Genomic DNA, 27364 nt, shown 5'->3' with positions numbered 1-27364 from the left:
TGCAATTGCAAAGAGCAAATTTATTTTAGCTACCTTGATACAAGGGGATCTCTGAAACAGTACCTAAGCTCCTGGGCAGAGGTGACAAAAGCGGAGATGCAGATGCTGCAGAATTCAACTCTGGTAGAAGATCACTGGGGTTCACCTGTATTTCAAGGCTTCAAGGCTACTGTGTTCACCTGTATTTCAAGGCTTCAAGCAGGCACAGCCTTTGGCTTTGCTCTGCTCTTTCTCACAACAAAGCAGGAATCTCAGGCATAATGATAAGGTACCTTGGAGTTCCTCACAGGCCTGTGTTATCTAACACAGTGGTTCTACTTGTCAAGCACACGAGGTCAGTAAAATAATTAGTGTGATGTATCTGTTTTTTCTATACCCCAACTGCGGTCACTTGAGCTTATTTACAATGATCCTCCTCACCATTCTTCCGCTATATTCCCACACAGTCCAGCACTCAGTAAAGGGCAGTCTAGACTACCTCTGGCCCACCCCAATCATTCATTCCTACTGCCTAGCCACAGACCAGCATTTGTGTGACTGCACAGTTAACTGGATCCAAAACTCACTCATTAGAAGAGTGACCTAATAAAATCTGTGTTTAAAATGGTTTAGTTACCTAATATGCCTCATTAATGGAGATGCAACAACACTAGCATCAGCACAGGAAAAGATGTAGGACCAAGTGTCCCATGGCAGAATCCCTTACTGAGGCAGGAGGCTGGACTTACACCAGAATGAATATGTCGCCATGACCTCAATAGTAGTATGAGTTGCCATATCTGACATCTGTTTACTTACCTACTTTGGTTAAATAAATAATTTCAGAGGTGCGCATGAGAACTTGAAAGTATTCAACACTCCCTGTGAGGAATGCAAAACACCTTTTATATACAATCTTACACTGAATTAGGTACAGATTCCTTTAGATACAGAGATCTCTGTAGAACATGCCACTTGAAGTTGCCTGACTAGTCACGCTGTAGGACTGAAAATTCCACATTCCAGTCGCACTCCCTCTTACTCTGTCCCATGTGTTCTGTCTTCAGTTCTGTTGAAGCTTCTGTCCTTGTCCTGTGTTAGAGTACATAGCTACTGATACCTGGTATATTGATCTCACTCCATATTCAGTAGGAGACAGTACATGGGAAATTTATACAACCATGTGATACTCAATCATTCAACTTAATGAATATTTCTGAAAAATGGATCTTCTAAGTTCCTGAAGTCTGGTTCTAATCAGCATTTTCTGGGCCAAATGTAAAATCTTTTGAAGACTAGCTAGAAAAAATCCTTTGATGTTTTGTATAACAAGATGAAAATGATCCAGGACCACCAGCTGGTGTAGAAACTCAATGTCTATAAATAAGAGCGTATATATCCTTGCCAGTGCTTACTTCTGTAGTGACTTTCATAGGCCTGGGATCATTATTATCTTGATCTGACAAGATAAATTCTTGACCTGACTAAATTCCAGACAGGTTTTTGGGCATCTCGGAAAAAAATGTGAAGATCTTGAATAAAAAGACCATTATTAATTGTAGAAAATAAAAGGGGAAGCCAGGGTGGGGTGGGGAGAAAAGAGAAAGCCAATGGTAACATAAAACTATGTAAGTTCAGGAGGTATGGAAGATATTTGTTATAGCAAATGTTAGTTGACATTAAATGTGAGTTCAAAAATGATTAGAAAGTTGTCTCATAGGCTACATGGTGGGAAGTCATCATCAGAGTCCTAAAATTTAGAGATTTAATTAAAGTGGGCAATCTGATCTGATAAAGTGAATAGCAAGGGTTAATGAGCGTTAATAAGACATGAGATTTTTTTTTTCCCCTTTAGAACAGAAGCTTGGTAAGGTGAGCTGTTTCTGTATTGCTGTTGTTAGATCACCATCTAGAGGACATTTTTAAAAAACACATGCTTGTCATTCTACTGTGTTTTTTTAAAATTTGTTTCCATTCACAGAGACTGTGTGAGCCAAACATCACAAAATCCTAATAAAGGGTTGAGAACTGAAGTGAGAAAGTAATTACATTTTCCTTTCCCTTTCAGTCAGTTACTTGTGAGCATGTCTTTAAGGGAGAGCTACAGAAATGCTCAGTATTAAGTGTGATTTTTCACATTAGATAGTGTCAGATTTTTATGCTTGTAATCCCTTTCATTCTATTTCTTTTTAACTTTTGAGCAGAGGTATATTCTTATTGATTCCCACAAGCTTTCACACTCTTTTATGTTTTAGGTTAGCTACCTGTGACACAAAATCCACGATGTCTAACAGCATATGACACCTTTGTATGTCAGACAAGCCCAGTGATGTCACAATGTGCCCCAAGTAAGACTGTGGTGCTAGGAAAATCTTGACTCCATTAGCTGGAAGCGGGTGAGGAGCAGAAGTGCTTTGTGCTAGACAGGAAAAGTGGATGGGGGGTAACCCAACTCTGATAGTTTCACTGGGATTTACTATCTGTCTGGTGGCTATGTTCTCAGCCAATTACTGCCCAGTCTTCTGTGATGCCTTCATACCACTGAAAAGCCAGACCATGATTTACACAGCTGAGAATAGACAGCAAGAAGGAATCAGTCCATCAGCAGGTGAGAGGATGGGTTGAAATGAGAGGATGAGAGAGAAGAGGCTTGGAGAGCAAATAAAGGCAGAAAATGAGATGGAGTATGGATACAGAAGCTTGGTTTTGCAAAGACAAAAGCAGAAGAGGAATGAAAAGCAATATGTCAATGGGCACTGAGAGTCAGATGGGAATGGTAGTTATAGGTAGGTATAGGTAGTAATTCTGTTAAGAATACAGATCATTGGGTAAGTCCATAATCACAAGGCAGGATCAAAGTCAAGCCAGGAATAAAAGTCATTAAGCAAGGTCAGGATAAGATCCAATGAAAGAAACCAGGGTCAGCCATGGTTCCATGAATGCCAGGCAAGTCCATAGTGATAAGCCATATTCAAGGTCAAACCAGGAATTCAATTTTGGGTCAGGATCCAGAATAACAGAGATCCATGGCTAGGTACAGCTGCCATGGAGCTGGAGATATACTTGTAACAGACCACAAATAGAGACTGGAGACCCAGACCTCAGCTTAAATTAAGCTCCTGGACCCATGGGCCAAGGGTGGGGGTGAAGGCTCCATTTGAGGCAAGAGCCATTAAGGCCTCTTACTACAGTCATGGCCCTGAAAAGATAAAAGAATGAATCTGGAATGATTCTTAAAACTGAAAGGTACAGGAAAGGATAAAAGGAAGACACAAAGCAATGTGAGTGAGGAGAAAGTGATTTCCAAAATAAAAGATTTCAAAAGACCTTGTTCAGGCAAGAACTCTCTTTTTAATATAAGCAATATGCTTATATTAATATTTAATTATGCTTTGTACTAGTCTTGTTTTATACAATGTTCTGATATTCATTTTGGGAGGCAGTCACATTTGCCACTGTGTTTGCGATCTTTCTTATGCCATCTCTCCTACTATTACTCAGTGTGATGTAGCCTAATATTAAAGTTCTTTGCCCAGAAACTGGTGGTTTCTCAAAATAGAGTCATAAGGAAGCAGGAATTTTGTTCCAAGCCAAGCTTCCTCAGAGTGTTGTAGAACCAGGAAGCCAGAAGCCCTGTAAGAATCTTAGAGGCAAGAGTTAAAGCTTTCTAAGGAGAAAATAAATTCTTAGAACATCCTACCTGCAAGAAAAAGCAAGTGTTGCTAACACACAACTCCCTCTAAAAATCAGACTACTGCTTGAGTCAGCAATATCTAAAACAACTTAAATTGCTCTGTGGCAAGTCAGTAATCACTGCCCCTAGTTCCTGAAAAAAAAAAACTGACTGGCTGTGCACTGACTGGAAAAGACAATGGCTCACTTTAAGATCTGGCAACTTTTCTGAAGTGATCAATACCTCTCAATCTGACATTAGCTCCCTCTTAAAAAAAAAAATATGGAGCTTGCAACATGCTGGCCATTCAAGTACTATTTCCTGGGCTTCTCTTCCTACCTCTATTTCATTGCTCTACTGGACACTTCTCTCCTGTCATTCAGCAATGAAATTGAAGAATAAATATGAGACATTGTCAAACCACACAGAATAACCAGGAAACAGCCATATAGTCATTCAAGAAGAACAAGTCTGAGAAGCAGGACCAGTATGGGAAGAGAGAAAGCAAAATAGGCAATTATCAGGGAGGAAGTGTGTTGAGAAGTGAGGAAATTGGCCAAAGGCATGAGTGAGAAAATGAGGGAAGAGAACGTTAATGGAAGAAAGACACACTTCTAACAAGAGGATGTGAAAGATTGTCTTGATAAAAGAAGGGAAAAGAAAAGTTGTTGCATCTGTTCAGTTCGCCTTCCTGGATGATCACTTCCTACCCTTCTGCAATTGCATGCACTTAGCAGGGTGAAAGCAAGGAAGCTTAGGCCAGGTTTGCACGCTCACATCCATACACATCAAGAAACCACACCTGTGAATTATGAGGATGCTATGGAAATGGTGAGCATAGAGGAATATAAACTGAATGAGGAAGAACAGAAATAAGAAAAGGACAAGGGAACCAGAGTGTGGGAAGGAGTATGAATGAAAAGTTGCTTGGTATGAAGGAAAAAATGGACACACAGTAAGGGTGAAATGGAGTTGAAAATTTAGAAAGGAGGGAGAGAAAAGAGGAAGAGAAGCAGAGGTGAAAAGGATCTGATTATGAAATAACAGAACAAGAAGAAAACTTACATTGTCCCCACCCACCCTCAGTTACAGGGTCAGACCAAATGGAAGAAACGTTTGTGGCCTCATCAACAGGGGAAGGAATGGAGGTGATCAACATGGTGCAGTACGAGGACTCAGAGAGATTGAGGAATTCAGTGGCGGAGGATCTGCTGTTTGATCTGGCTCTTTCCCTGAACACTGGCAGTATTTTTCTCCTTTTTTTATGTGTGATATAAAGCATGAAATAATTTCTCTGGCATGGATGATAACAATTTAAACATCTACCTGTGTTTTATGATCACCTAGCAAGCAGCATGGCTTCTCTTCACCAACCACAGCCCAGGGAACTTGCAATACTGAAGACAGGGGCAGGAATCTTGTGCACATATTGAAGGTGTTTCCTTCTCTCCTTGAGAAACACAAAAAATTCTCAGCACAAGACTAATGCATTTTTTTTCAAAGTCAGACCTCCCTTCTTGCACTACCCATATGTTATCTGTGTAAAAACATTATAGTCAGTAATAAACAAGAATTGATTCAATTCAGCAACTCCAAGGGTGACCCAGTCTTTCAGACAGAATATTCATAAATTTGTCATACACTGTAAGAAAAAATTGCATATTCCAGGGAACTGTCCTCCACATACACTTAATAAGGTAGATACAAGAAAAGTTGAAGACTCCTCAAAAGGCAGACTTTTCAATAGCTTTTGCTTTTTCTATACATTATAAACAAAGAAGCCAATTAGTCTCAGTACAATGAAATAACTTCTATATTACACACAAGGTCTGGTACAATGCTAATCTTCTTAGCATCTAAAAGTAAGACCATCTGGACACACTGCTAGGACAAAATTGATTTAACAAGCGGAGGAAGAGGATACACTGTTTAAATGTATAGATAAGCGCAAGACCAATTTTGCTTTGTTTTGGTTTTAATGATGGATAAATAAATACAATTATTTTGAGGTATTATTTTTTGTTACTTGTGAAGTTCAGCTAAACAGTTGCCGAGGGGAGCTGCTCCAGACCTGATCTGGTCTGCAACAAAACAACAGCAAAGTGGGAGCAAAGCAGATCTCAGTGCAGGCAGGGTTTTCCCAAGGCAGGGGACCAGCAGGGTAGCACCAGGAGCTGACAACTCTTGCAAGAGTCATTGATGAGACCTGGGCGTTGCTGTGGCAGTGGTCACCCTACCTATAAAGAGCAGCCTAGGCAATGCCAGTGACCAGAAGCCCTGTGATCAGAGCAGGGAAACAGAGCGGGATGAGGCAGTTTGCACAGTAGTTCATGCGGAAAGGGCAGGGAAGCTCTGCCAGGTCAACTGGGCAGTAGTGGTATTCACCTGGCAGAAAGCCATGGCTTCTGTAAGGTTGCCCTCCAACACAACTGATGCAGCTGTCCAGACCAAGGCCCAGTGGGAAGATGCTGGCACCCAGGTGTCAGGCTGCAGGGTGTGCCTGGCTCTTACACCAATGCTGGATGGCAGCATTGAACACAGCTGTGGGCAGTGTGCCCAGGTAGAGGAACTCTTCTGCTTAGTGACAGAGCTCCGGGAGGAGGCAAATAATTTGAGGAGTATCAGGGAGTGCAAAAGGGAGATAGACCAGTGGAGTTGCACCCTACCTTCCCTGGGGCAGGCCCAGCAGGTAGACAGGGCACATAGTACAGATTACTCCCTATCCTCTCTCTGCATGGTGCAACACAGTGACTCAAGGGACAGCGGATAATGGCAGCATGCTTCTGCCTGGTGCAGAAGGAATAGGATCTCTGCTGTGACTACCCTACCTTCCCAGGTTCCCTTGTAAAACAAGTATGAGGCTCTGCAAGTGGAAACAAAAAACAATATTGAGGAAGAAGGTTCAACAAAGCTGGAGGTGCTGCAGAGGACAAGTCAGTCTGCACCCGTCATCAAAATTGCTTCTATAAAGAAAAAACGGGTTGTTGTCATAGAAGACTTCTTTCTAAAGGGAACAGAAGGCTCAATATGCAGACCAGACACACTTCTTAGGGAATTCTGCTGCATCCTTGGGGCCAGGGTTAAAGACACGAAGAGAAAACTTCCCGCCCTGGTAAGGCCCTCAGATTAATTTCCACTACTAATTTTTCAGGTAGGCAGCAATGAGACTGCAAAGGGAAATCTGAAGGCAATCAAGAGGAACTTCAGGGCCTTGGGACAACTGGTAAAGGGATCAGGAGCACAAGTAATGTTCTTTTTTTATCCTTCCAGTTGCACAGTACAATGAGGAAAGATAGAGGAAGATCTACTGCTCTTGAGAATGTGCTTTAAGCACTTCTCCTGCTACCCTAAAATATGTTACTTGTTACTTGTTATTCTGTTTTTCCTCTAAAGTAAGTAATACCTAAAATTCAATTTCAGTTAGAAAGTAAAATCCTACAGCAGCTCTACTCCTCTGTTTTGGTGGTAAATATTTACAAATGTACAAATATAGGGATGAGAGAACCAGGTTCAGGATCTAGAGAAATTCTCAGAATTCTAATTGTTCAGTCTTGAGAGACTTCTACAAACCCTTGTGACTTCCCCATGCTCCACCTTCATCCATATCCTCAACCCTAAACTAAGAATAAGAAATGAGAATCTTGTTGGAAAAGAAAGAAGAAAGATAACTGGTACTCAGTTCCCAATCCCCCTCCCACCAATGGGGATGCTTTCCACTTGTCTCTTAGGAGTTTCGCTGATGAAACAAAAAAAGAACAGGGAAGGCCTTTAGTAACCATTATTATTATTTCAGCCTAGAAGCTGGAGCCATGCTGCCTTTCCTACTATCTATCCCCATTTATTGGATAGAGGATAGAGAAGAGCATTCTTCCCTCTCTGGTAACTTACATGAATGGTTTGCACAGTAACCCACAGGATTTCCCTAAGTGCCAATCTTACATGAACAAGTCCTCAAACTCCAGCTTATTGCCCTGCCCATTTAGCATGGCTCTGAGGCTGCTGGATAGAAAGGGAAATGTACTGAATACAGGAACTAATAATGTAATGGTCATGTTTACAACTCCTCAGAAGTTCTTGCCTACTAGACACTGGCTAGTCATCATGATACCTTGAGACTTGTAACACCCCAGAGTTGTGGCATCTGGGACATAGTGCTGAGAGGAGCAGGAGGAGACTTTTTCCCTTATGAGCTCAATTTTGCTACCATCAATTGCTGAGGAAAGTATAAGAAAAAGAGGAATGTAGAGGAGTGAGTAAGAGCCTAGGGACCTTGAGAAGATGGTCATACTGTCATGGATCAGGCCTTCCTCTTCCTGGGGTCATATATCTTGTCCTCCTTTTCCCTGCAGACTACCAGATGTGGCACTTGTTGTCTGAGTTCATTGGGGATCCACTGAAACACTGGAAGTGCTTGGCAAAGTCCTCGCTATTGCTGACAGGCCCCCAGACACGAAGTGGCAAGGGACTGTGCAGATCTGTGTTCTGGGAAGACTGTAGTCTCTCAGGATCCTCATGTCCACACATTGCCTGAAAGAAAGCAAAATACAGAAGTCAGTTTGACTGTTCATCAGTTTCCTGGATGAAGAGACTGAGTGCACCCTCAACAAGTTTGATGATGATACCAAACTGGGAGGAAGGCCTGACACATTAGAAGGCTGTACTGCCATTCAGTGAGACCTCAACAGGCTGGAGGACTGGGCAGAGAATAACCTAATGAAGTTCAACAAGTGTAGGGTCCTGCACCTGGGGAGGAATAACCACAGGCGTCAGTACAGGTTAGGGGTGGACCTGCTGGAAAGCAGCACTGCAGAGAAGGACTTGGGAGTTTGGGTGGACAACAGATCAACCATGAGTCAACAATGTGCGCTTGTGGCCAAAAAGGCCAATGGTATCCTGAGGTGCATTAAGAAGAGTGTGACCAACAGGTTGAAGGAGTTTATCCTCCCCCTCTACTCTGCCCTGGTGAGGCTGCAGCTGGAGTACTCCATCCAGTTCTGGGCTACCCAGTTTAAGAAGGACAAGGATTTACTGGAGGGAGTCCAGCGGTGGGCTACTAAGATGATTCAGGTCCTAGAGCACCTTTCTTGTAAGGAAAGACTGAGGGAGCTGGGTCTGTTCAGGCTGGAGAAGAAAAGGCTGAGAGGGGATCTCATCAATATTTATAAATATCTCAAGGCTGGACGTCAAGATGATGGAACCAGACTCCTTTCAGTGGTGATAATTCATACTATGAGGGGCAACGGGCACAGACTGAAGCATAGGAGGTTCCATCTAAACACATTCTTTCTGTTGAGGGTGACAGACCACTGGAACAGGCTGCCCAGAGAGGCTGTGGAGTCTGCTTCTCTGGAGACATTCAAAACATGCCTGGACACATTCCTGTGCAATCTACTCTAGGTGAACCTGCTTTAGCAGACAGCTTGGACTAGGTGATCTCCAGAGGTCCCTTCCAACCGTAATCACTCTGTGAAAGTCCTCATGGGAACAAGAATGCTCCTCATGCTTCTGCACACGTGACTGAGGCTGCTGGGTTAAACAAGGAAACACACTTACATGGGTGTCAATAATGTTCAGATCTTTACTTTTACCACCACTGTTTCTGATTGTTTTCCCATTCCCTAAAGTTCTTTGTCCCCATTTCTCTATCTGACAAGCCATCTGCTTTTATTTTCTGTAGTGGGTAGTCCAGAATACAGGGAATTTAGACCACCTTGGAGTTCAGGCTTATGCAACCTTGGACTCCATGTAAAATAATGGTATAGACGTAGTCCCACTATCTAGATTCAGCTTCTTAAGCAAAAGCAGTGAGTACCTATCAAGAAAGGAGAGCACTTACACAACATCCCATTAATACTCAAGAAATTGGAGGAAAGTTATGTGACTTTACTGGTTTTAAACTGGAAATCCAGGTCTTCACTCTCGTGACTTCAATCTTTATTCACTGACAAATGATGCAGTAGCTGCCAGGTTGTCTCTGAAATGCAAATCTTGCCACCAAGACCCAATAATCTGTGATTTCAGAAGTGTTTTTCTACACACTGCTCTGACTTAATAACAATACATGCACAAAACTTTTCCCTTTGCACAATTACAGTGATTTATAAGGATGTGACATCTCTGAACACAGAAATTCAATAACCTACCATAAGGAACTCATCTGTGCAACTACACACAGCTGCACAACTCTGCATAAATCCTTAAACCAGGTTCCCTCAGAAATCTCAAATTGTATGTGCATGTACTTCTAGTTCTTTATCTCTAAATAATATTCTAAACTCTTTTTTTCACTATCAGTTCCTCATAATGACATGACATCTAGTTATTCACCATTACAGAGAGGTGGATGAAGACAACAAGTGCCACATCTGGTAGCCTCCAGGGCTCCAAAGTTCACAGCACTGAAAAATAAACATGAAAAGAGTGCTTTTGAAAATAAAAAGAGGGCAGGTGAGCATTCTTTATAGCTGTTGAGTACAACTGTGAGCTGTACAGGAGCATTCTACTTTGAGAACACACAGAAGCACTTAGTATTTATTGTTTCTTAGAAGTGGTACACTCTGTAACAAGGCAAATACAAGTGTAAATTATTCTACCAATGCTTAAAATTGTACTATGAGCTTGCATTTAAATATTCATAGCTAATAAGCCATCATAATTATGAAGAGTCTGTGAATAAGATTCTGCATTTATTTATTCTAATTACAGGTATTGTTCTTGAGATATATTCTTATTTGCCCACTACTGGCTGAACTGCTACACAAACAGTAACTGCAATGATAATCATAGAAAAGCAGGATGGTTGGAGAAGTAACCTTGCAACAGATGCCTAGTGAAAACTGATACATAAAACTGGCAAAACAAATTAATATAATGAAAATTTTGCTATAATTACTCTGGTCTAGCATTGGTGATCTCACTACAAGAAGAGATTATACTAGAGGCCTCCAGAAGTTCTTTCCAATCAGAGTTTCTATGATTCTGTGCAATGAATGTGGAGTCACACAGTAAGAGTACAATCAAAATGCATTTGCATAATATGAAATGATGGGTTCATTCTTACATGCACTGACTAATGCTGCTGAAGTATGAAACTATTCTTGTAGATCAGTATTACATCACTGGGAACTCAATAGGAAGTGACAAGAATGAAACAACTCATCTTCTCCTAGAACTGCTCTTTCAGGAGCTCTGTTGCTGATACCTAATAATTGTTGCCCAGAGAAGTTCTGGATGCCCCATCATTGGAAGTGGTCAATGCCAGGCTAGATGGGGCTTTGAGCAACTTGATCTAGTGAAAGATGCCCCTGTCATGGAAGGGCAGTTGGACTAGGTATATTTAAAGGTCCCTTCCAACCCAAACCATTCAATGATTCTATAACAATTGTACTGTTTTGCTGACTTCTTATTTTCAAAATTATCCTCACAGTCATCTGAATTGGCTATTGTCCATAAAGTTTAAACTTTGGAGCATCGTCTGAGAAAATGACATGCCAGCTCAACAAAAGCTGTTCAAGTTTGACTTACCAGCCTACTTAACTGGAAGGACAGTGAGAAAAATACATTTTATTAACACTAAACACAAAAGGAATAAGAAGCTGTAGACACTTTTTCATAGAGGAAAAATATGGTAAGTGACAGTCCACACCACTGGATTTTTTTCTATTATTCTTTTGAGGTGTCCTGTTTTTCATACTATAATGAATTCATGAAATACTGCACGATGTCATGCAACTAATTGTAGAAGATCACCATGAAGAAAATAATTACACTGAGACATTTTTCTTTCAAACTTCAACCTCTTGCCACAGTGTAAGCTTATCTTTCAGTACAATGGTATTAGGAGAAATATCTATCCATTAATACACAAAAATGACATCAAATAATATTTTTACAGTCAGCTGTGGTAAATGCTTTTAATATCAGAAAAACATTGCTTATCTGATCTGTGTCTTTCTGGGATGCAGTAAGAAAACTATGTTAAAGACAGACCCATTATAGTTCTTTCTGAAAACAATCAGCTTCCACCTTTGCAGTCCCTCCATACCTGGGAAACTCCATGTGGAAAAAAGGGCTGCAGAACATTCCAGCAGGAAAGACCACCATGTGCTGTGTTATTGAGTAGTATGACTGCACAGCCCAGGGGGACACATGCCAGCTAGAAGCAGAAAAAGAGAAATGAGAGAATGTATTAACCCCTTATCTCATATCTTGCTACTTTCCTCCACTGTGCTTGCAAAAAGTGGCCTGCTCAGTACAACTGTTAATACAGCAGCAGCAAATTATGAAGTTCACACTATCTAGTGTTAAAGGTATTTGAAATAAACCTTTACTTGTTTATGGAAGTCAGAGATAGTAGCTTAGCTTTCATACACATTAAGGGTTTCACCCTCACAACTTCCATGTCAAGTAAGTCAGAGTTAGCAACCTCATGTGAAGTCCTGCACAGATCTTCTCCAGGAGGTGTAAGGTCCCAAGCATGGCTGTCAACGCTGCCTGCCTTCTGAAGCATCCTATGTCCTGCCTTTGAGGTGACTCTGCCAGAATTCACATCATCACAGAGTTTTGCTGCTTGCTTTGCTGCTAAGTCCAGGAGAACCAGCTAGCCCCCTTACTCAAGGCTTCATGGACAAAAAAGATTCTTTTTTTTCAGAGGTCTGGGGCTCCCTCCACAATGGTGGGTTTTTTTGGTAGCATGAACTCAGGCTGAATACAAGACAGGCTGCCAGATTCAAGGCGTTTTTAAGCAGGATGCAGCAGTGCAGCCTTGCAGCAAAGAAGTACAGCAGTACCCTGTCTTGCATTAGGAGAAATGACACTGGCAGGTCTAGAGGGGATTATGTCCCTCTGTTCAGGACTGGTGAAACCACATCTGGAATATTGTGTCCAGTTCTGTGCACTTCCTCCTGACACCTGTCCTCCCTCTCCTTCCACGGTAAAAGAGAGATGTAGACATACAGTTGGACATAGTCCTGAGTGACCTGCTCTAGACGATCCTGCTTTGAGCAAGAGGGTTGGACTAGGTGATTGCCACAGGTCCCTTCCAACCTCAGTCCATGAGCATGTAATTCTGTTATATTTTTCAGATTAGTATCTGGCACTTACTTCTACTGTGAGTGATGCTGAAGGAGTTTCAAATAGGAATTTTCCCTCAGTATTTCCAAGCAAGCCACCACATTGAGGAAAAAAAGTGTCTTCATTTATCTCCAGCTAAGGAAAGAGACAGGTAATGTGACTGTCATAGGACACGAGCAAGGAATGAATCAGACAATATGAAAAAAAGTCCCACAGGTCAAAAGAGGGTTCATCATAAGACAAACCAATGGAACACCTGTGTTTTTTTATCACCCAGTTCTGAAGACCTTCAATTTAAGATATGACAGGAATGTTATCTGCAGGCCAAACAGAACATACAATCAGGCCACAGCCACCCTCTATTAGGCAAGCCACTTCAATAGGAGACAGCATAGGCAACACTCTCTGGGCCCATATGTTCTCAGAAAATAAAAAGCAGGGAATGTGCGTTGCTCCAGAGGTCATAGCCTCTTTTAGCAGCAGACAAGATACTAGTTGGTACAGGTAAACTGCCAATAATGAGGCAAGCAGGTTTACATTATATAGCTCACATTCTGGTATTCCATGTTCAATTTGGAAGTCTGGAGTATGTGAGCTGGATAGCCAATCTTCGCTTGCAGTTTAGAAACCTAAAATAATAACAAAAAAAAAACAAAAGGAAACATGACCAATAGGAGTCTTTACATTCTAGAAGTCCTTTCTAAAGTCTACTTCTAAACAATTTAAAAGAAGATCTGTAAATCAGGCATTGAAAATGACAGCTGCTCTGTTTCAACAAGACATCTTCTCTTGCTACTCTGCTTGCTTAACTCAATGACCTCCAGCCTAATGTTGTTCTACTCTTTCTTTATAGTATTGTTTTCTGGCATTCAGCTTTACAGTTTTTAACCTCTCTAGGTGTATAAATCTGAGTTGTATCTCAATACAATTAATTCAGAGTATCCATGGACAAACAAACACTGACCCTTTCTTTGCCTACACATCAATGTATGATCACACGTCTGATGGCACTTACAAAACCACCTACAGTTCTCAGTGTGTATAAGACATCTGTTTAACATTATGTGCCTGTAGAAGCACGTAGGAATATCTGAAGGTGCAGGCCCCTTCCATTCCTTCTCCAAAGGCTTCAGGGAAAGGAAGACCTCAGTAACTTCTGCCTTCTGCACGCACCAAGACTTTAGCCTCTTGGTGAGTCCATTCATCCATCCACTCCAACTGATCCAGTTGGCCGTAGAGTGTATCTCGGATCTCGGAGAACATCTGCTCAGCCTACCACATAGAAAAGAAGGCATGGTCAGAACTGCAGAAAAACATTGTTCAGACTTAGCTATCATTTTCCCATGTTCCAGCAATTCAACCACAGAATAATGTGATGAAAGAGAAGATTTCAGTTTCTACAATGAATTAGGCTAAAGTTATTTGGCATTCAGTGTTTCCTCACTGGGTTCACTATTCTCTCCAAAACATTTTCATCTTGCCTCTCATGGTAACAATGAAGGAAACATAATTCTTTTTCGTTCAACCCCTTTTGGATCCTAAATGGACCAAATGGTTGCCCCACTTCTTGAGTTAAATGAAAATGCAGTACCTATAAGTATTTCATGCTAGTGTTTCTGTAGTTATGGCAACCTGATTCTCTCCTTCACAAAATTATGTTTTGTGCATTCAGCTTTGTACTCCACTACAAGTTTTCCCATTAAATTTTCTTGGGTTTATTAAATCTTGTCACCTTACACACTGTAAGCTCTTAATAAAACCTGGTGCCTACTATAACTTCCCTCAAAAGAAAAAAGAACTCTGATCATCAAAGAAGAAGAAGAAAAAAAAGAAATCTTTTCCACACTACAGACATGTGTTCCTTTTACTGTGGATCCACTCAGAATGTTTTCCATTGATTTGTTCCTGTACAGCTGGTCATAGGATGGCTCAGTGGCTTCACAATTGAAAATCTTATTTAAATATGTCATATTGGTGATTAATATAATTAATACTGTCATTTCAGGAAGCACACTGAGATTGCATGCATTTTTAGGGCTGACACAGGTATTGGCATTGCACACATGACTTTGCTAACAGTTGAGCTAAATGACATAATAACTGATATTTTAGCAATGACAGCAATGTCTTGTTTTGACATCTTTCATTCAGAAAAAAAAAAAAAAAAAAAAAAAAGGAGGGGAAGTATATAGTACAGGAATATGTAAAGAGGTACAAAACCTACACATGATTTTGCTGTCTTAATATGGTTTAAAGTTGTCATGTCAAAAAAAGAAAGAGATAAAGCTGAACTCCGCCTGGGGGTTAAGAAGATGAATACCTACAAGTTTCTTGGTCTGCTGAGGGAAAATTTCTTGCACAATCATCTGCCCTAGAACTGGCTCAAAGAAAGAGCTGGTATCAGTCAAACACTTCCTCCAGTGCTCAGCTGGGATCTGTAAGAACAGAGAAAGAATTTGAGACACATGAGATTGAGGACAAAGAGATAAGAAGACGGTCAAAAGACATGCACATGTGCAGTCAGTAGCATATAGGCTGCTACCTAAAAGTGACAGCAGTGAATGATGAGTAATGTAGTTCCATTTAAGCTTCCTCAGAAAACTTCAATCAAGTAAAACATTGATTTCCTTATTATTTATCCCACTTTCTCACAAGATTCATATGCTAGCTGAGACAAATACATAGAAGAAAGGTAACCCATGTAACATAGTGCATTTAGCTCTCTGAAGTTTCATGTGTCATTTCTACTCCCACATTTATTTGAAAAAAAAGAAGCACTTAAAGGCCTGGTGAGGGCCATTTTCCTCCCCAAGATCAAAGGAACTCAATCCAGACAAGGCATCAAGAGAACATCCAAAAAGCATGTCCTGGGTTGTGCAGCCACAGGGGAGGCTGAAGAAGATGGTTAATAGCTAGCTCACCATTCTGGATCCCTTTTTTCCATAAATAATCTTAGACAGCTCCAGGTGTGCATCTTGGAATCGACTGTCAAGGGCTGGGGAGAGATTCCCAACCAGACAAACAATAATATAAATGTGAAGGACCCTGTAGGAAAATGACATTTAAAAAGACTGAAGATTGAAGGCTGGTCACTATGAGGCAGAGAAACCCTAGTAACCTGGACAAGGACAATGAAGTACTGTGAATGGTGTGCACCTAGGCCTATCAAAGGAGGAGGATTTGACATGAATCAACCAAAGGAACTCTCTCCTCAGAACATCCTGAAGACTCAAGGGGTAATTGCCTGCTGGGGCACATGATTGTTTATGTGAACTTGGAGAAAGAGCATTTTTAGGACTGTGTGAAACTGAGATTTATTATAGGATGTTTATAGGAAGGATCAAAGGCAGGGAAAGGGAAAGATCATGGTGGATTTGGTGGGGAACACACATGGAAAAAGGGAGAGGAAAGGTGGTAGGAGGGTGGAGCATAAACTTGTAGCTTGCCAGGACATATGTCTGATTAAGCCTTGCATATGGTCACCAGAATCTGTCCTATCTTATTAAATGCTCTTCTTAAATAACATTCTACTCTTCATGTGTGGGAATGGGATGGGATACTGGAGAGAAAATGAGTCTGAGAGTTGACTGCTGGAGGGACTTCGATTGAGGCTAGCTGCTGGAGAGAGCAGGGGTCTGAGAGTTGTCTATTGGAAAGACCAGCAGTTTGGACCAGCTACTGGAGAGATCTGCTTGTATATGAGTGTTTGTAACAGGAAGAGACCAGAGTACCAGCAACCGAAGTAGGGCTGCAAGACTCAGGGATTCATATATCCAGGTGCCAGCAGCCATGGACACCAGGGGATTTGAATATCTAAGACCAGCTATTGGAATGATCCATATTGTGTATGTATATATATATGTGTGCATATATATGTGTGTGTGTGTATATACATATATATATTTCATATATTTCATATTTCATTAGTGCAGATCAATCCTGATCAGCTGGAGAGGAGGAATATGATCATGCCGTCTGAGCTGTTCTTGTTTGTATGAGTCCTATGGGTGGGTGGTTGCCAGTAAAGACATTGTGTTCTATCTTTGTTGATCTGTGTGACACATATGTATATTTATCCATGTGCATGTGTGCATGTACAAGCCTATTGGGAATTTATGGTAAGCCTTAGTGCTGGCTAAACCTGTGAATACAAAGCTGTAGCAGTCTTGCAATTATTAGACTACTGGATTCAGCAGCCTCTAACACAGTCCTCTAATTTATGGCATCTGAAGTTAATATTTCTTGAGACATGAACAACTACAAACATAGATATTGATTCCTACCTTTCTTCATGCCATTGTTCAATGAGCTGTGACATGCCTTTTAAGTAATCCATATCATGCACTGCAATTGGCTGAGAGAGGTTCGTTGGCATAGGATGGAAGACAGTCTGGAGACATGACAGCCAGTCAATAGCAGGTGCCTTTTCCTAGAAGTAAAACAAAGCTTACATGCTGAGCTATGAATCTAAGTTGGCTGACAAGAAATAAGAGGGAAACCAGGATAGTCTCTCTAATAGCCTTAACAGATACTTTCAACATTTTAAGCTGTGTTTATGATGTGGGTATTGATTATAGATGAGAAGGGGAATTGACTTTTTTAATTGAATTAGCAGTGGGGTGAGGAGAGAGTTGTGAGCTTGAAAAATCCAACCGCTGTCAATAAAAGACCTTAAATTAACAGATTATTTAAAGTTCAAGAAACTCCAAGTGTAAATTGCAAGGGAATGGCATCTAAACAGAGTATCTCATATCTCTGTTGATCCAGATCTTCAGAATGTGAATGTCACACGTAATTGTGTTGCTCAATTCCAAAAAGCATTGATACCTGCAGCTCCCTAATGGTAGTTCGAAAGAACAGCATCCCCCTCTGCGGTCTTTCCTGCAGTGGGGTGACAACTCGCTGGAGGTTAGAGATGAAGGACAAGGTAAAGGAAAAGGAATCAGGAGGAACATCCTGTGGCCCTCCAAGTAGGCCCCCCAGTTTCTTCAAATATGAGATATACACACGGAGAACCTGCAATATAGAGCATATGACCAGCAGGAGAAACACGACTGAAAATTAGTCATCCCATCCTTTCACCCATCCATCCAACTATCCATCTTGAATATATAAACCACATTCCAAAACCACTGCAGCCTCATCCCTAAAACTATCTTCTTCACTGCAACATCCCAATGTAATTCTTCATGTGGAATCAATTACCAAGTACAGCTCCTCTCTCAGTGATGAACACTGAATTCCTAAAATGTTACTTTTGTCTCAGCTTACAATTATATTAAACACCAGAATAATTTTAAAGATGTAGGCCTGCCATCTCTGGAGTCAAAAGAGGGAGATGTAGTGATATAATGAGCCAGTCTTTTTGATGGAGAAAAAATGCCAGCTTCTTGCTTCTATGTTCATGAGATATCAAAGAAATACTTGAGATCAGTAGACAGACATATTTTTGAGGACTCTTCTGAAAGAGTCAGACTGAGAAACTGAAATCAATTCAGTTTTTATAAAGTTCAGAAAAATGACAGAGCTGTGATGACACTAACTTTGTTGCAATAACTCCCAAAGCTTGTTTCCCCAACTTACGTTAAAACAGTTTAAAATAACTTTAAAAATGCTAACTACCTCTCCCCCAATACACAGATTTTAAGTTATAAAGGCTTACTTTGGACAAGAGCATTTTTTTAAACATTGATTCAAGGTGAAACCTAGAGGAAAGCACAGGTTCATACTACTTAGCAAATACAAACTGAAACTATAACAATCAGTTTCTAGACTAGAAGTTTTAAACCTGGCATCTAAAAATGCGTCACAAACTATCTTTTTGGAAAAGTAGATTTTTGTAAATAATTTCTTCTGAAGACATTTTCAGAGGTCACTTACCGTAACCCATGGATACAGACCACTCTGTACTAGAAGGCAATTCAAGGAGAGCCCTACAGGAAATAGCTATTTTTACCTTTCTTCTGCCTCTGATATGTTACCTCAAGATAATTTTTCTCTTTGAATTTACTCTCAGGTGGTATCTCAAACTCAGGATGGCCAATCTGCAAAAAGGAATAAAGAAGAAACGTTCATTATTTCCAAAACCACTGGAAATGTGAGGATATGCTCATCAGGCTCTGTTAATTCCTGTGTCACAGAACTTGAAATGTTAATCAATTGCTTTTACTTTTGGAGAATGTTTGCTAAGTAGTAATTTTTGTGGATCTATCATGTTCTGAAGCTCACTTAAAGCTCATTACAAATCTACAGTGACTGTTATCAAATGTAAACCACATTGTTAAGTATTTCTACATGGTCCATTGGTTTTGGCTGGGAAAGAGTTAAATAACTTCATAGTAGTTTGTATGAGGCTGTGTTTTGGTTTTGTGATGAAAGCAGTGTTGATAACAAAGGGATGTTTAAGTTATTGCTGAGCAGTGCTTACACAGTATGAAGGCCTTTTCTGCTCCTCACACCACCAGCAAGTAAGATGGGGGTGCACAAGAAGTTTGGAGGGGACAGTTGGGACAGCTGACCAAAGGGATATTCCATACCATATGACATCATACTCAAAAGTAAATGTGGGAGTCAAGGAGTTTGAACAGGGCTGTCTTTGCTTGGGAACTGACTGGGCAGTGGTCAGTTGGTACTGAGTAACCGGGGGTTTTTTGCATCGCTTCTTTTATTTTTAATTAATTGTTAAACTGTCTTTTTCTCAAGCCATGAATTTTCACACTTTTAACCTTCTAACTTTCTACCTCATCCCACTGGGTGGGGGAGTCAATGAGCAGTTGTGTGATGCTTAGCTACCTACCAGGTTTAAACCACAACAGTGAACTGCAAAATTCATAGTACACTTAGAACTTTTAGAGTTCATTATGGTACTAGTCATACACATGAACATAATAAGAACCAGATCCTTCCTTGAAGAAGTAAAATCTACACTGTCAGGCAGAAGAGATGAGAGAAAGTAAGCAATTTATTTTTCTTCATCTGCTCATGTTTAATTCATAAATCACATAATTATGTAATTTCATGTAATAAAATCAATCAGTTTACTGAAATTAGGACAACTTTCTTCAGGGAAAAGAGGCTTAAGTTGAGCAAGACCAGGAAGATTAGGTCTCCTATGTAACTGACTCTTTATTCCCAGTGTTACCTGTTCATTTTTTTTTCTTTAGTCCACTCACCTGAATAATATTCGTCTTGAGGTCAAAAGGACTAGGTCCCACATAGACTCTGAAAAAGGGAAAAGTGCTGTATCTGCCCATGAGAGTCTGAAGAGTTTCATTAAAATCTTTTGCTTTCCCCATACCTGTGATATTCCATCCACCAAACTAGAGAGGAAGAGAGACAGCATGACAGCAGGTGAGAAAAGCATGTATGATCCATATTTACAAAATCTTTTTTTTCTTTTTTTACTCCTATGAGCTCAGTCATTATGACAACTGAGAGGTGACAAAGCAAATAGCAACAAGGGAAACTCAAGAAGATTTCTACATACCCTGTTGATTTTAAAACAATCTGTTACTTTCACTTAAGGAAAGCAAAGAACTGCAAAATGAGACAGGGAAAATGAAATATAATTATCAACAGAACAAGGTGTACGGGAAAAAAAGCAGGAGAAGAAGGAGAGAGGATAGAACTCTCATTTTTCTAAAGCCATCCAGAAGGACACCAGGGATCAGGGACTACAGGTCCCATCTCCCTGACAAACAGGTTCACAGGGGGCCTGCAGTCACTGTTCCTTCTGCTGGAAGGTTCTGCATCCTCTTGGAGACAGGGCATAAAAGCCCTTCACTGGTAGGGAGAAGTACAATCCTCGCTGGCACTCCCAGAATGGAAAGAGAAGCATTTTCCTCTTTAACAAAACTCCCCTGAAGTCCAGAGTAGTCGATGGCTACCAGATCTTAGACACAAAATTTTAACCCATTTTGTAACATGTAAGGTCATAGGGAAAGATTCAGGTACCTGATGTCAGAAAATAAACCAGCACTTAAAGCTAGAAAATTTATCAGTTAGAAGTTGTGCTGTGAACCATGAGCTTCTTTCAGGACCAGATGCTAGCAAAATTCTACCATGTAGGACCACATGCCTCTAACTTCACACTTCCCTTTTCCCTTCAGGAATTATCTTCTGGAGGGAGAGGAAATAGCATAAGCTTTCACCTGATTTAGGAGGTTCTTCAATGGTTGAGTTCCTTGGGATTCTATCTGTTGGGTATCCATGCAGGAGTGATAGAACTGAACTGCTTTCTCCTTAGCTGAGCCTCTTATTGCAAACTGTGGACCCTCTGAGAAAAAAAAAAAAAAAAAAAAAAAAAAAAAAAAAGTTGGGTCAGTATTAGAGCAGAGAAAGGTTGTAAGCATTTTGATTCAGAACAATCTAGTAAATACATCCACACTTCCCACAGTGACTCAAAGCAAGAGAACTTCTAGTGCCATGATGCTTCCTGAGGCTAAATGTGTGAGTCCTTTGCATGGAAACAGGAGCACAACAGGAAGGTGGTGCATGTCCAGATTTCAGTTCCACATGGAGCCAGGACACATAACCAGAGTACACATTCAGACAAGCACAGAATAAAGGGTCTACTTTTACAAGACAACAGGAAAACATTTTAGGTTGCTGTCAGAATTTTGAAGTGTGGCCTTCAGCTGTTACATTTGACAAGGGGAACTAAAATGCTTGAAATTCAGCTAGTGTAATATGACATGCTCAAGAATAAATCTGTACCCGTAGTGATAGAAGAACAAAGAGACTGGACTCAGTCCCTATTAGGAATGATTGTGCTCTGTTATTAGTTTTCTGAGCTCTGACTGAGTAAGGTGTTGAACGTAACACACCAATCATCTGTCCCTACCTAAAAGCCTTTTCAGGATCAACTGGTTTTCTTCGAACAACATATCAAATATATTTAGTGATTCTTCTGTGGTTTTGCTTGAGTGTTGGCCTCCCCAGCTGCCACAGGCGTATTTCTAGAAATCCTCACAGGGGTCTACAGTGTCATTCCTGGAATTCAGGAGTCCAGCCAACAGTGTAAGATCCAGCTCAGCATCACAGGATCCTAGGCAGGAAATAAACAGGAGAGAACTGAGCAGTGACAGTGGAGAGTGAGAACAACTCCAAACAACAACAACAGAGGAGTTATCTGTGGGACACTTCCCCTGAAAGATTTATTTTTGGTATGAACTCCTTTGTATGCAGACTATTGAATTCCTTCTAAGGTTTTGTTGAATATGAAACAAAGTGTGTTCTGTCTTCTACTTCACAGGAAGACTGCCTTTGCACTTTATAAGAGAGACTCTTTAAATAATGGACAGGTAATCATTCCAGAGGTGGTGTCCTCTGTTCATACTATCTAGGCAGACACAGGCTGGATTATTCTGGCTTCTCATTGTATTTTCTCTGAATCAGCCAAATTTGGCCAAATGATAAACCAGAAGCAATAGATGGTGTCAACACATGAAGCAAAAGGACATAGCACAGAGAAAGTAAGGAGCTTAGTTAACCCCATTGATCTGGATACTGACCTTCATCTACAAATGTCATTCTGCGGGTTTTACCTTGGAACTACCTCCTCACAGTGGACTTACCTGCCAATTTACACTCTTGGTTGACTCAAGCTACTGTCACCAGCCCTGTCTTACTCCCCTCATTGCTGTACTGTGGGGGTGCACACCCTGCTGGTAAAGTCATTATTTCTTGCCTGCCTTCTCATGACTTTCGGGTTCTGTATTGTCTTCCCTTGCCTGCCCTTGCTGCAGCTAAACTGCATTTGCCACCATGTTTGGTATCTATCTTCTTTGTCAAAAACCAGAAAACATAAATCTTTACCAAAATCACAAGAAGAAATGAAACAAAATTCTGCAAGAATTAAGTACCTCACAGAATATACCAGTTCACCTGAGGAAATTAATGAGTCTGCTGTTAATCATTTTCCCTAATATAATATACCTCACAGAATATACCAGTTCACCTGAGGAAATTAATGAGTCTGCTGTTAATCATTTTCCCTAATATAATATACCTCACAGAATATACCAGTTCACCTGAGGAAATTAATGAGTCTGCTGTTAATCATTTTCCCTAATATAATATATACAGTTCTTGTACAAAAGCACTAACAGAAAGAAACAGAAAACAAGACCTCATCATTTTCTATCTTTCAAGCATGCATTTTATTTGATCATTAACAGGACCATCCCAAAAGCATGTCAGCTTACTTGACTCCTGGCAACTGCTAACAAGAGTTAAATACCTAACTGCTTTTCTCCCTTTAAAATCCCATCCTCCTGACTTCTTTAGGCAGGATATGGAATACTTAAATGGAGAGCAAGTACATACAAGTGAATCCTGGAGTTAATAGGTGCTAGATAAAGAACATGATAGTACCAACAAAGTACAGTGTGCAAAGTATAAAGGAGGGAATCTAAATTCCTTTTGTACGCCCTGTAATAAAACACTTTAGCTTTTACTCCTCAAATAAGGAGTAAGTTCCATGATCTAACAGTATGACAGGGAAGTGAGTGAAAGAAAATTTGCTTAGCTGAAAAGGAAGAAGAAAAAGCATTCTTCAACATGGAAGCCCTCATCTGTCACCATTTAGGAGAGAGTGAATGATTGACATTCACAATGCTCCTGACTGCATTTTTGGTTTTTTCACATTGAAAATCTGGTCTATTCCTACTGTGAAATACTTATAATTTTGCAATTCTTTGGTGTCATGTTATCAGAGGACATCTGTTTCTCCCTTTTGAGTACTAAATGGCATGGCAGTGGAGATCCTAACAAGAAATAGGTACTTGAAGACAGTCGCTGCAATTTCTGCCCAACCTCAGGTTAAGAGTAAGTCTATATGGGGCCTATACATTATGTTCCTTTTGAAATGGAAAATGCATCAAATAATAGATTTTTTTTTAAATCTGTAAGAGAATCAGACTGTCCCTCTCATGACTCCAATGTGAAACAGGCAGAGAAGTACCTGGCAGAGAAGTACCTGGCTGAGAACACCTTGCTCCAAGAGAATAGCATACCCCAAAAGAAGAGACAGGAGAGTCAAAATCGGTTGTGTAGCTCTACTTAGAAACTGGATTAAGGTCTGTATTATGTGACCTATAAGGATAAAAAGTGTTCTTCAAACACTTCACCTTCCATAAGGTGTTTTCCTAATCTTGCCTCTGCTATTGGGGTTGGATTTGAGAGAACTTGTGGACCTACATAAACAGAGAAAAAAAGAGGTGGGTAGTCATACTTAGTTGTCCCTTATATCTTTTTCATTATAACAACTTAGAGAAATCTAGACAGACAAATACTTGCTCCTTCAGCACCCTTATATGTATATAGTGCAGTTTCAGTTCTTTGATGCTTTCCTTTTAAGCATGTGCAAGTGGCTCAAATGATCTCACTGTAGCTGAGATCAAATGCCTGTAAAATCACTAAAAGCTGACTTGTAAGTGTTCTCAATTATAAGATGAATATTTTTGAGAGTATGTACTACATGAATTATATTATTCAAATGTGAGCACGACTTAGGCTAGCATAATCTTGACAGATATTGTTATCACTACAGAAAGGACTGTTTGATGCAACTAAATCAACCAAAGAATTTTATTTTCTTTCAGTATCTCCTTCTTTCTGTGAACCATTCCTGAATTCTGCAGGGAGGGTGGTGTTCCTCTGCCCAATTCTTCCCTTGTATTTTCCCAGAGTTTAGTTCTGTCACAGAAAAAAAAAAAAAAAAAAAAAAAAAAAAAGAAGCATCTAACTTTATGAAAATAAAGTAAATTAAAATAAAGACATCAAAGGCAGGGAGACTTAGAGTTATTTTTCACAATTACTTACCAGACAGGTTAGGGGTATTCTTTTTGAGCCAGTAGATTATTCATAAATTAGTGACTGGCTGTTCCCCAAATTGTGTTTATCACATTAGTTATGTGGGTTACATGTTTTCAGACTACTGCCCAAATACTCACAAAAGCTTTGACATTTTCTAAAATTTATATTTTGTCAGCAAATTACACATAAATTGAGCACATTAAATGTCATTTGAGAAATAATATTTTAGTCTGTGTTCAAAATATAGTATCTGCTAACATGAGAAAATAAACAAAAAGTTTGCTGAACTAAATTCTGGACTACTAAAAGTTTGAAGCATAACCAAGGCAAATAACTATTTAAAATTATGACTGTCATCTGGTCTTTATCTCACAGAAATATGAATATGAAAATGGATATACAAACCAAATATTTCTGCGAACTCTTCAACCAGAAAAATACAAACAAAATAATATAAGGTGACCATTTGCATTACAGCCACATCTCTTGCAACACCGAACAACCCTCAATGTAATAAAACATACACATTTCTTTTTTATATATTATTCAGTTACAAAGAAAACCTTACTTGTCTCTATTGTCCTTGAATGTTTTGTACATTTTAGCAACCCTGAGGTCACAGTTCAGTTCAGGGCGATTTGTCTGTAAATCTGCAATTAACATTTTACTAGTTATTTATATAAAACATCAAATCAACAAAAGGACACTGCAATAGATGGGGAGCAATTTGGCTTACCATGTCATTCTTGCATTCAGAAAACTATAACATGTTTACCCACAATCATTTGCGGGGAAAAAATGTGCGTGTTTCTAAAGAAATACTTTCTTGTAATATTTTTTTGAAAAAACAGGGATAAAATAAAAGATGCAAATAATCAGATGATGATTATTATTACTATTACTACTTACTGGTCAGTGCTTCAAATAGTTCTGAATACAGCCTCAGAATGGCTACTAGGATGACTAACAGGAAGGGCAAGGAGCCCTAAATCCTCATACCACATCCCACATCATTAATTCTCAGACCTGGACAAGCCCCTTCTGGATACAAACTGTAAAAACCGAAACTGATCCAGTTCCCTAGAACTATAAGCAATGTAGATCTGACAGGGAAAGAAAAAGACAGGGGTGCAAGGAAGGTACCTCAGCAGACTGCAAGACAGACCTGTTTTCTTACCTCTGGAAGAGTGCCCATCCTTGTCACTGAGCAGGCTTTGCTCCTGCAGTTACCAAAGTTGTAAACTCTGTTTACTTGTTTATTATCAGTCTTCTGTGCCAAGACACGCTGCTACTTTCAGAGACAATCTTTTCTTCCCAGCTTGGCTGATTGCTGTGGGGAGGAGAACAGAGACGAAAAGCTCTGAAAACAACACCCTTAAAGAAAATGGGAGGAAGAGAAACAGATACATTTCTGCAATTCTCCACCCACCTTTTCTGGCAAACACCTCTGCTTCTCAAAAAAATGGGGTTTGTTCCCTTCTGTGTCTCCCTGTGACCCATGTGTCTTTCTGCCTCTTGGAGCTGTTCTGAAATCTTTTTGAAGAGAAGTATGCAATTCTCTATCTCCTCCAGCCTCTTCTCAACTACTTGCTGCTGCTTTTCTCTCCAACAGCTTTAATATCCTGCCCACCCAACAAGCCTGTTTTGTTCTGATATTCTCACTCCTAGTAGTGTGCCTCAACATGCTCTTCTGGGCCCTGGAGGCCTCTGCCTATTGCAAGGTAGTGTGAGTTATGGATCCCAGTGCTCTTTCTCCTGTTAAATTAAGGCCAATGTGCTGACTTCCTGTTTACTCTCTCATCTGCATCTGAAAGTCCATTCAAGGGGTGAACACACATGTATTTCGCATTCTTTTGCATTATGGGCCATGAAATAAATTATTCATTACTGATTCTGTTTACAGCTCTCTGTTGCTTCTCAGGTGATGGCCAGCCTGTCTTTGTTTCCTTAAAGATGCATATTGGAAAGATTGCAGAGGGAATTTTATCTGCTTTGAGGACTGGGAACCAGGATCTTTCCTTGAGACATTAAAAACTGAGTAGTGGACACTGGGACTTGAGACCTTCTCAAGTGGCAGCTGGGAGCTGAGAGAGATGGTGGGAACCCATTGGTGTCAGCTTCTGAAACAAGCAGAATACCAGAGCACAACTGCTTACCTTCCTACCCTGCTAGTCTCTCAGGGGAATACGATGTCTTGGTTCACTAATCTGAAGATAACTGGGTATCCGTTCAGTTGTTCAGAGATTCTAAAATCTTTGGTCTCTGTCCTAAAGTCCAAATCTTCTTCCCACCTTCATCAATCTGATTTTTTCCTATTTGTGTAGTACTTGCATGATTTTGAAACAACATTGGTTATACTGTGACAATAGACTTCTTACATGGCTGAAACTAGTTGCTTACTCCCAGTTTTTTCTACATCTCAAGTCACTGGTGGCTATATATTTCTACGTTTACCAAGTAGCTCTGAATACTGTAAAAAAGTTTGTTGTGTACTGCAGAAAAATGTCCTTGCTGATCTTTCTTTCTTTGTAATAGGTCACTTCCCTTCAACTTAACATCAGAATCCAATTTGCAAATACTTTTTGCATAAATGACTGAGATTTGACTTAGTGGAAGTAAAAAGACACTCTTTTGGTAGTCACAACTCTTGAATCACTGGTAGGAACATCATTGTGATCCATACTGTCTAACAAATAGAGCTAGTCAAATCCCAAATCTTTGTGCAAACTGAGAAATGGGAATGGAATATGTAACAAAAATCAGACCTTATAATCCTTTGTTTCAACATGGCTTTAAGTATTCCATGTTTCTGTAACATTTGCC

At 40.1% G+C, this 27364-nt stretch overlaps 1 protein-coding gene across 13 annotated transcripts; it reads right to left on the bottom strand.

Annotated features, from left to right (window-relative positions):
• On the bottom strand, positions 1 to 26416 carry LOC308037775 (kell blood group glycoprotein homolog). Of its 13 annotated transcripts, none has more exons than XR_013921850.1 (18): positions 25971 to 26413; positions 25719 to 25871; positions 23703 to 24421; positions 21567 to 21770; positions 20875 to 20999; positions 19897 to 20043; positions 18706 to 18768; positions 17552 to 17740; positions 17008 to 17153; positions 15646 to 15769; positions 15049 to 15159; positions 13898 to 13996; positions 13276 to 13353; positions 12755 to 12859; positions 11697 to 11807; positions 7922 to 8179; positions 799 to 5102; positions 1 to 179 (listed from the first exon to the last, which is right to left on the bottom strand). XR_013921850.1 is itself a non-coding variant. In XM_080339777.1 (17 exons), the coding sequence occupies exons 5-17, from the start codon at positions 21607 to 21609 to the stop codon at positions 8003 to 8005; spliced, it is 1518 nt and encodes a 505-aa protein (XP_080195903.1). In that variant the 5' UTR covers positions 21610 to 21770; positions 23703 to 24421; positions 25110 to 25191; positions 25719 to 25871; positions 25971 to 26412; the 3' UTR covers positions 5139 to 8002. The 13 variants fall into 13 exon arrangements, 8 of the variants coding, with proteins under 8 accessions (XP_080195903.1, XP_080195898.1, XP_080195902.1 ...); XR_013921851.1 differs by having other exon boundaries at positions 1 to 1071; positions 4979 to 5102; XR_013921852.1 differs by having other exon boundaries at positions 1 to 861; positions 4979 to 5102.
• Between the last annotated feature and the right edge of the window lie 948 nt (positions 26417 to 27364).

The sequence above is a fragment of the Nesoenas mayeri genome (genome assembly GCF_963082525.1).
Source record: "Nesoenas mayeri genome assembly, chromosome: 1".
NCBI lineage: Eukaryota > Metazoa > Chordata > Aves > Columbiformes > Columbidae > Nesoenas > Nesoenas mayeri.
This window is presented reverse-complemented; position numbering and strand designations above follow the sequence as displayed.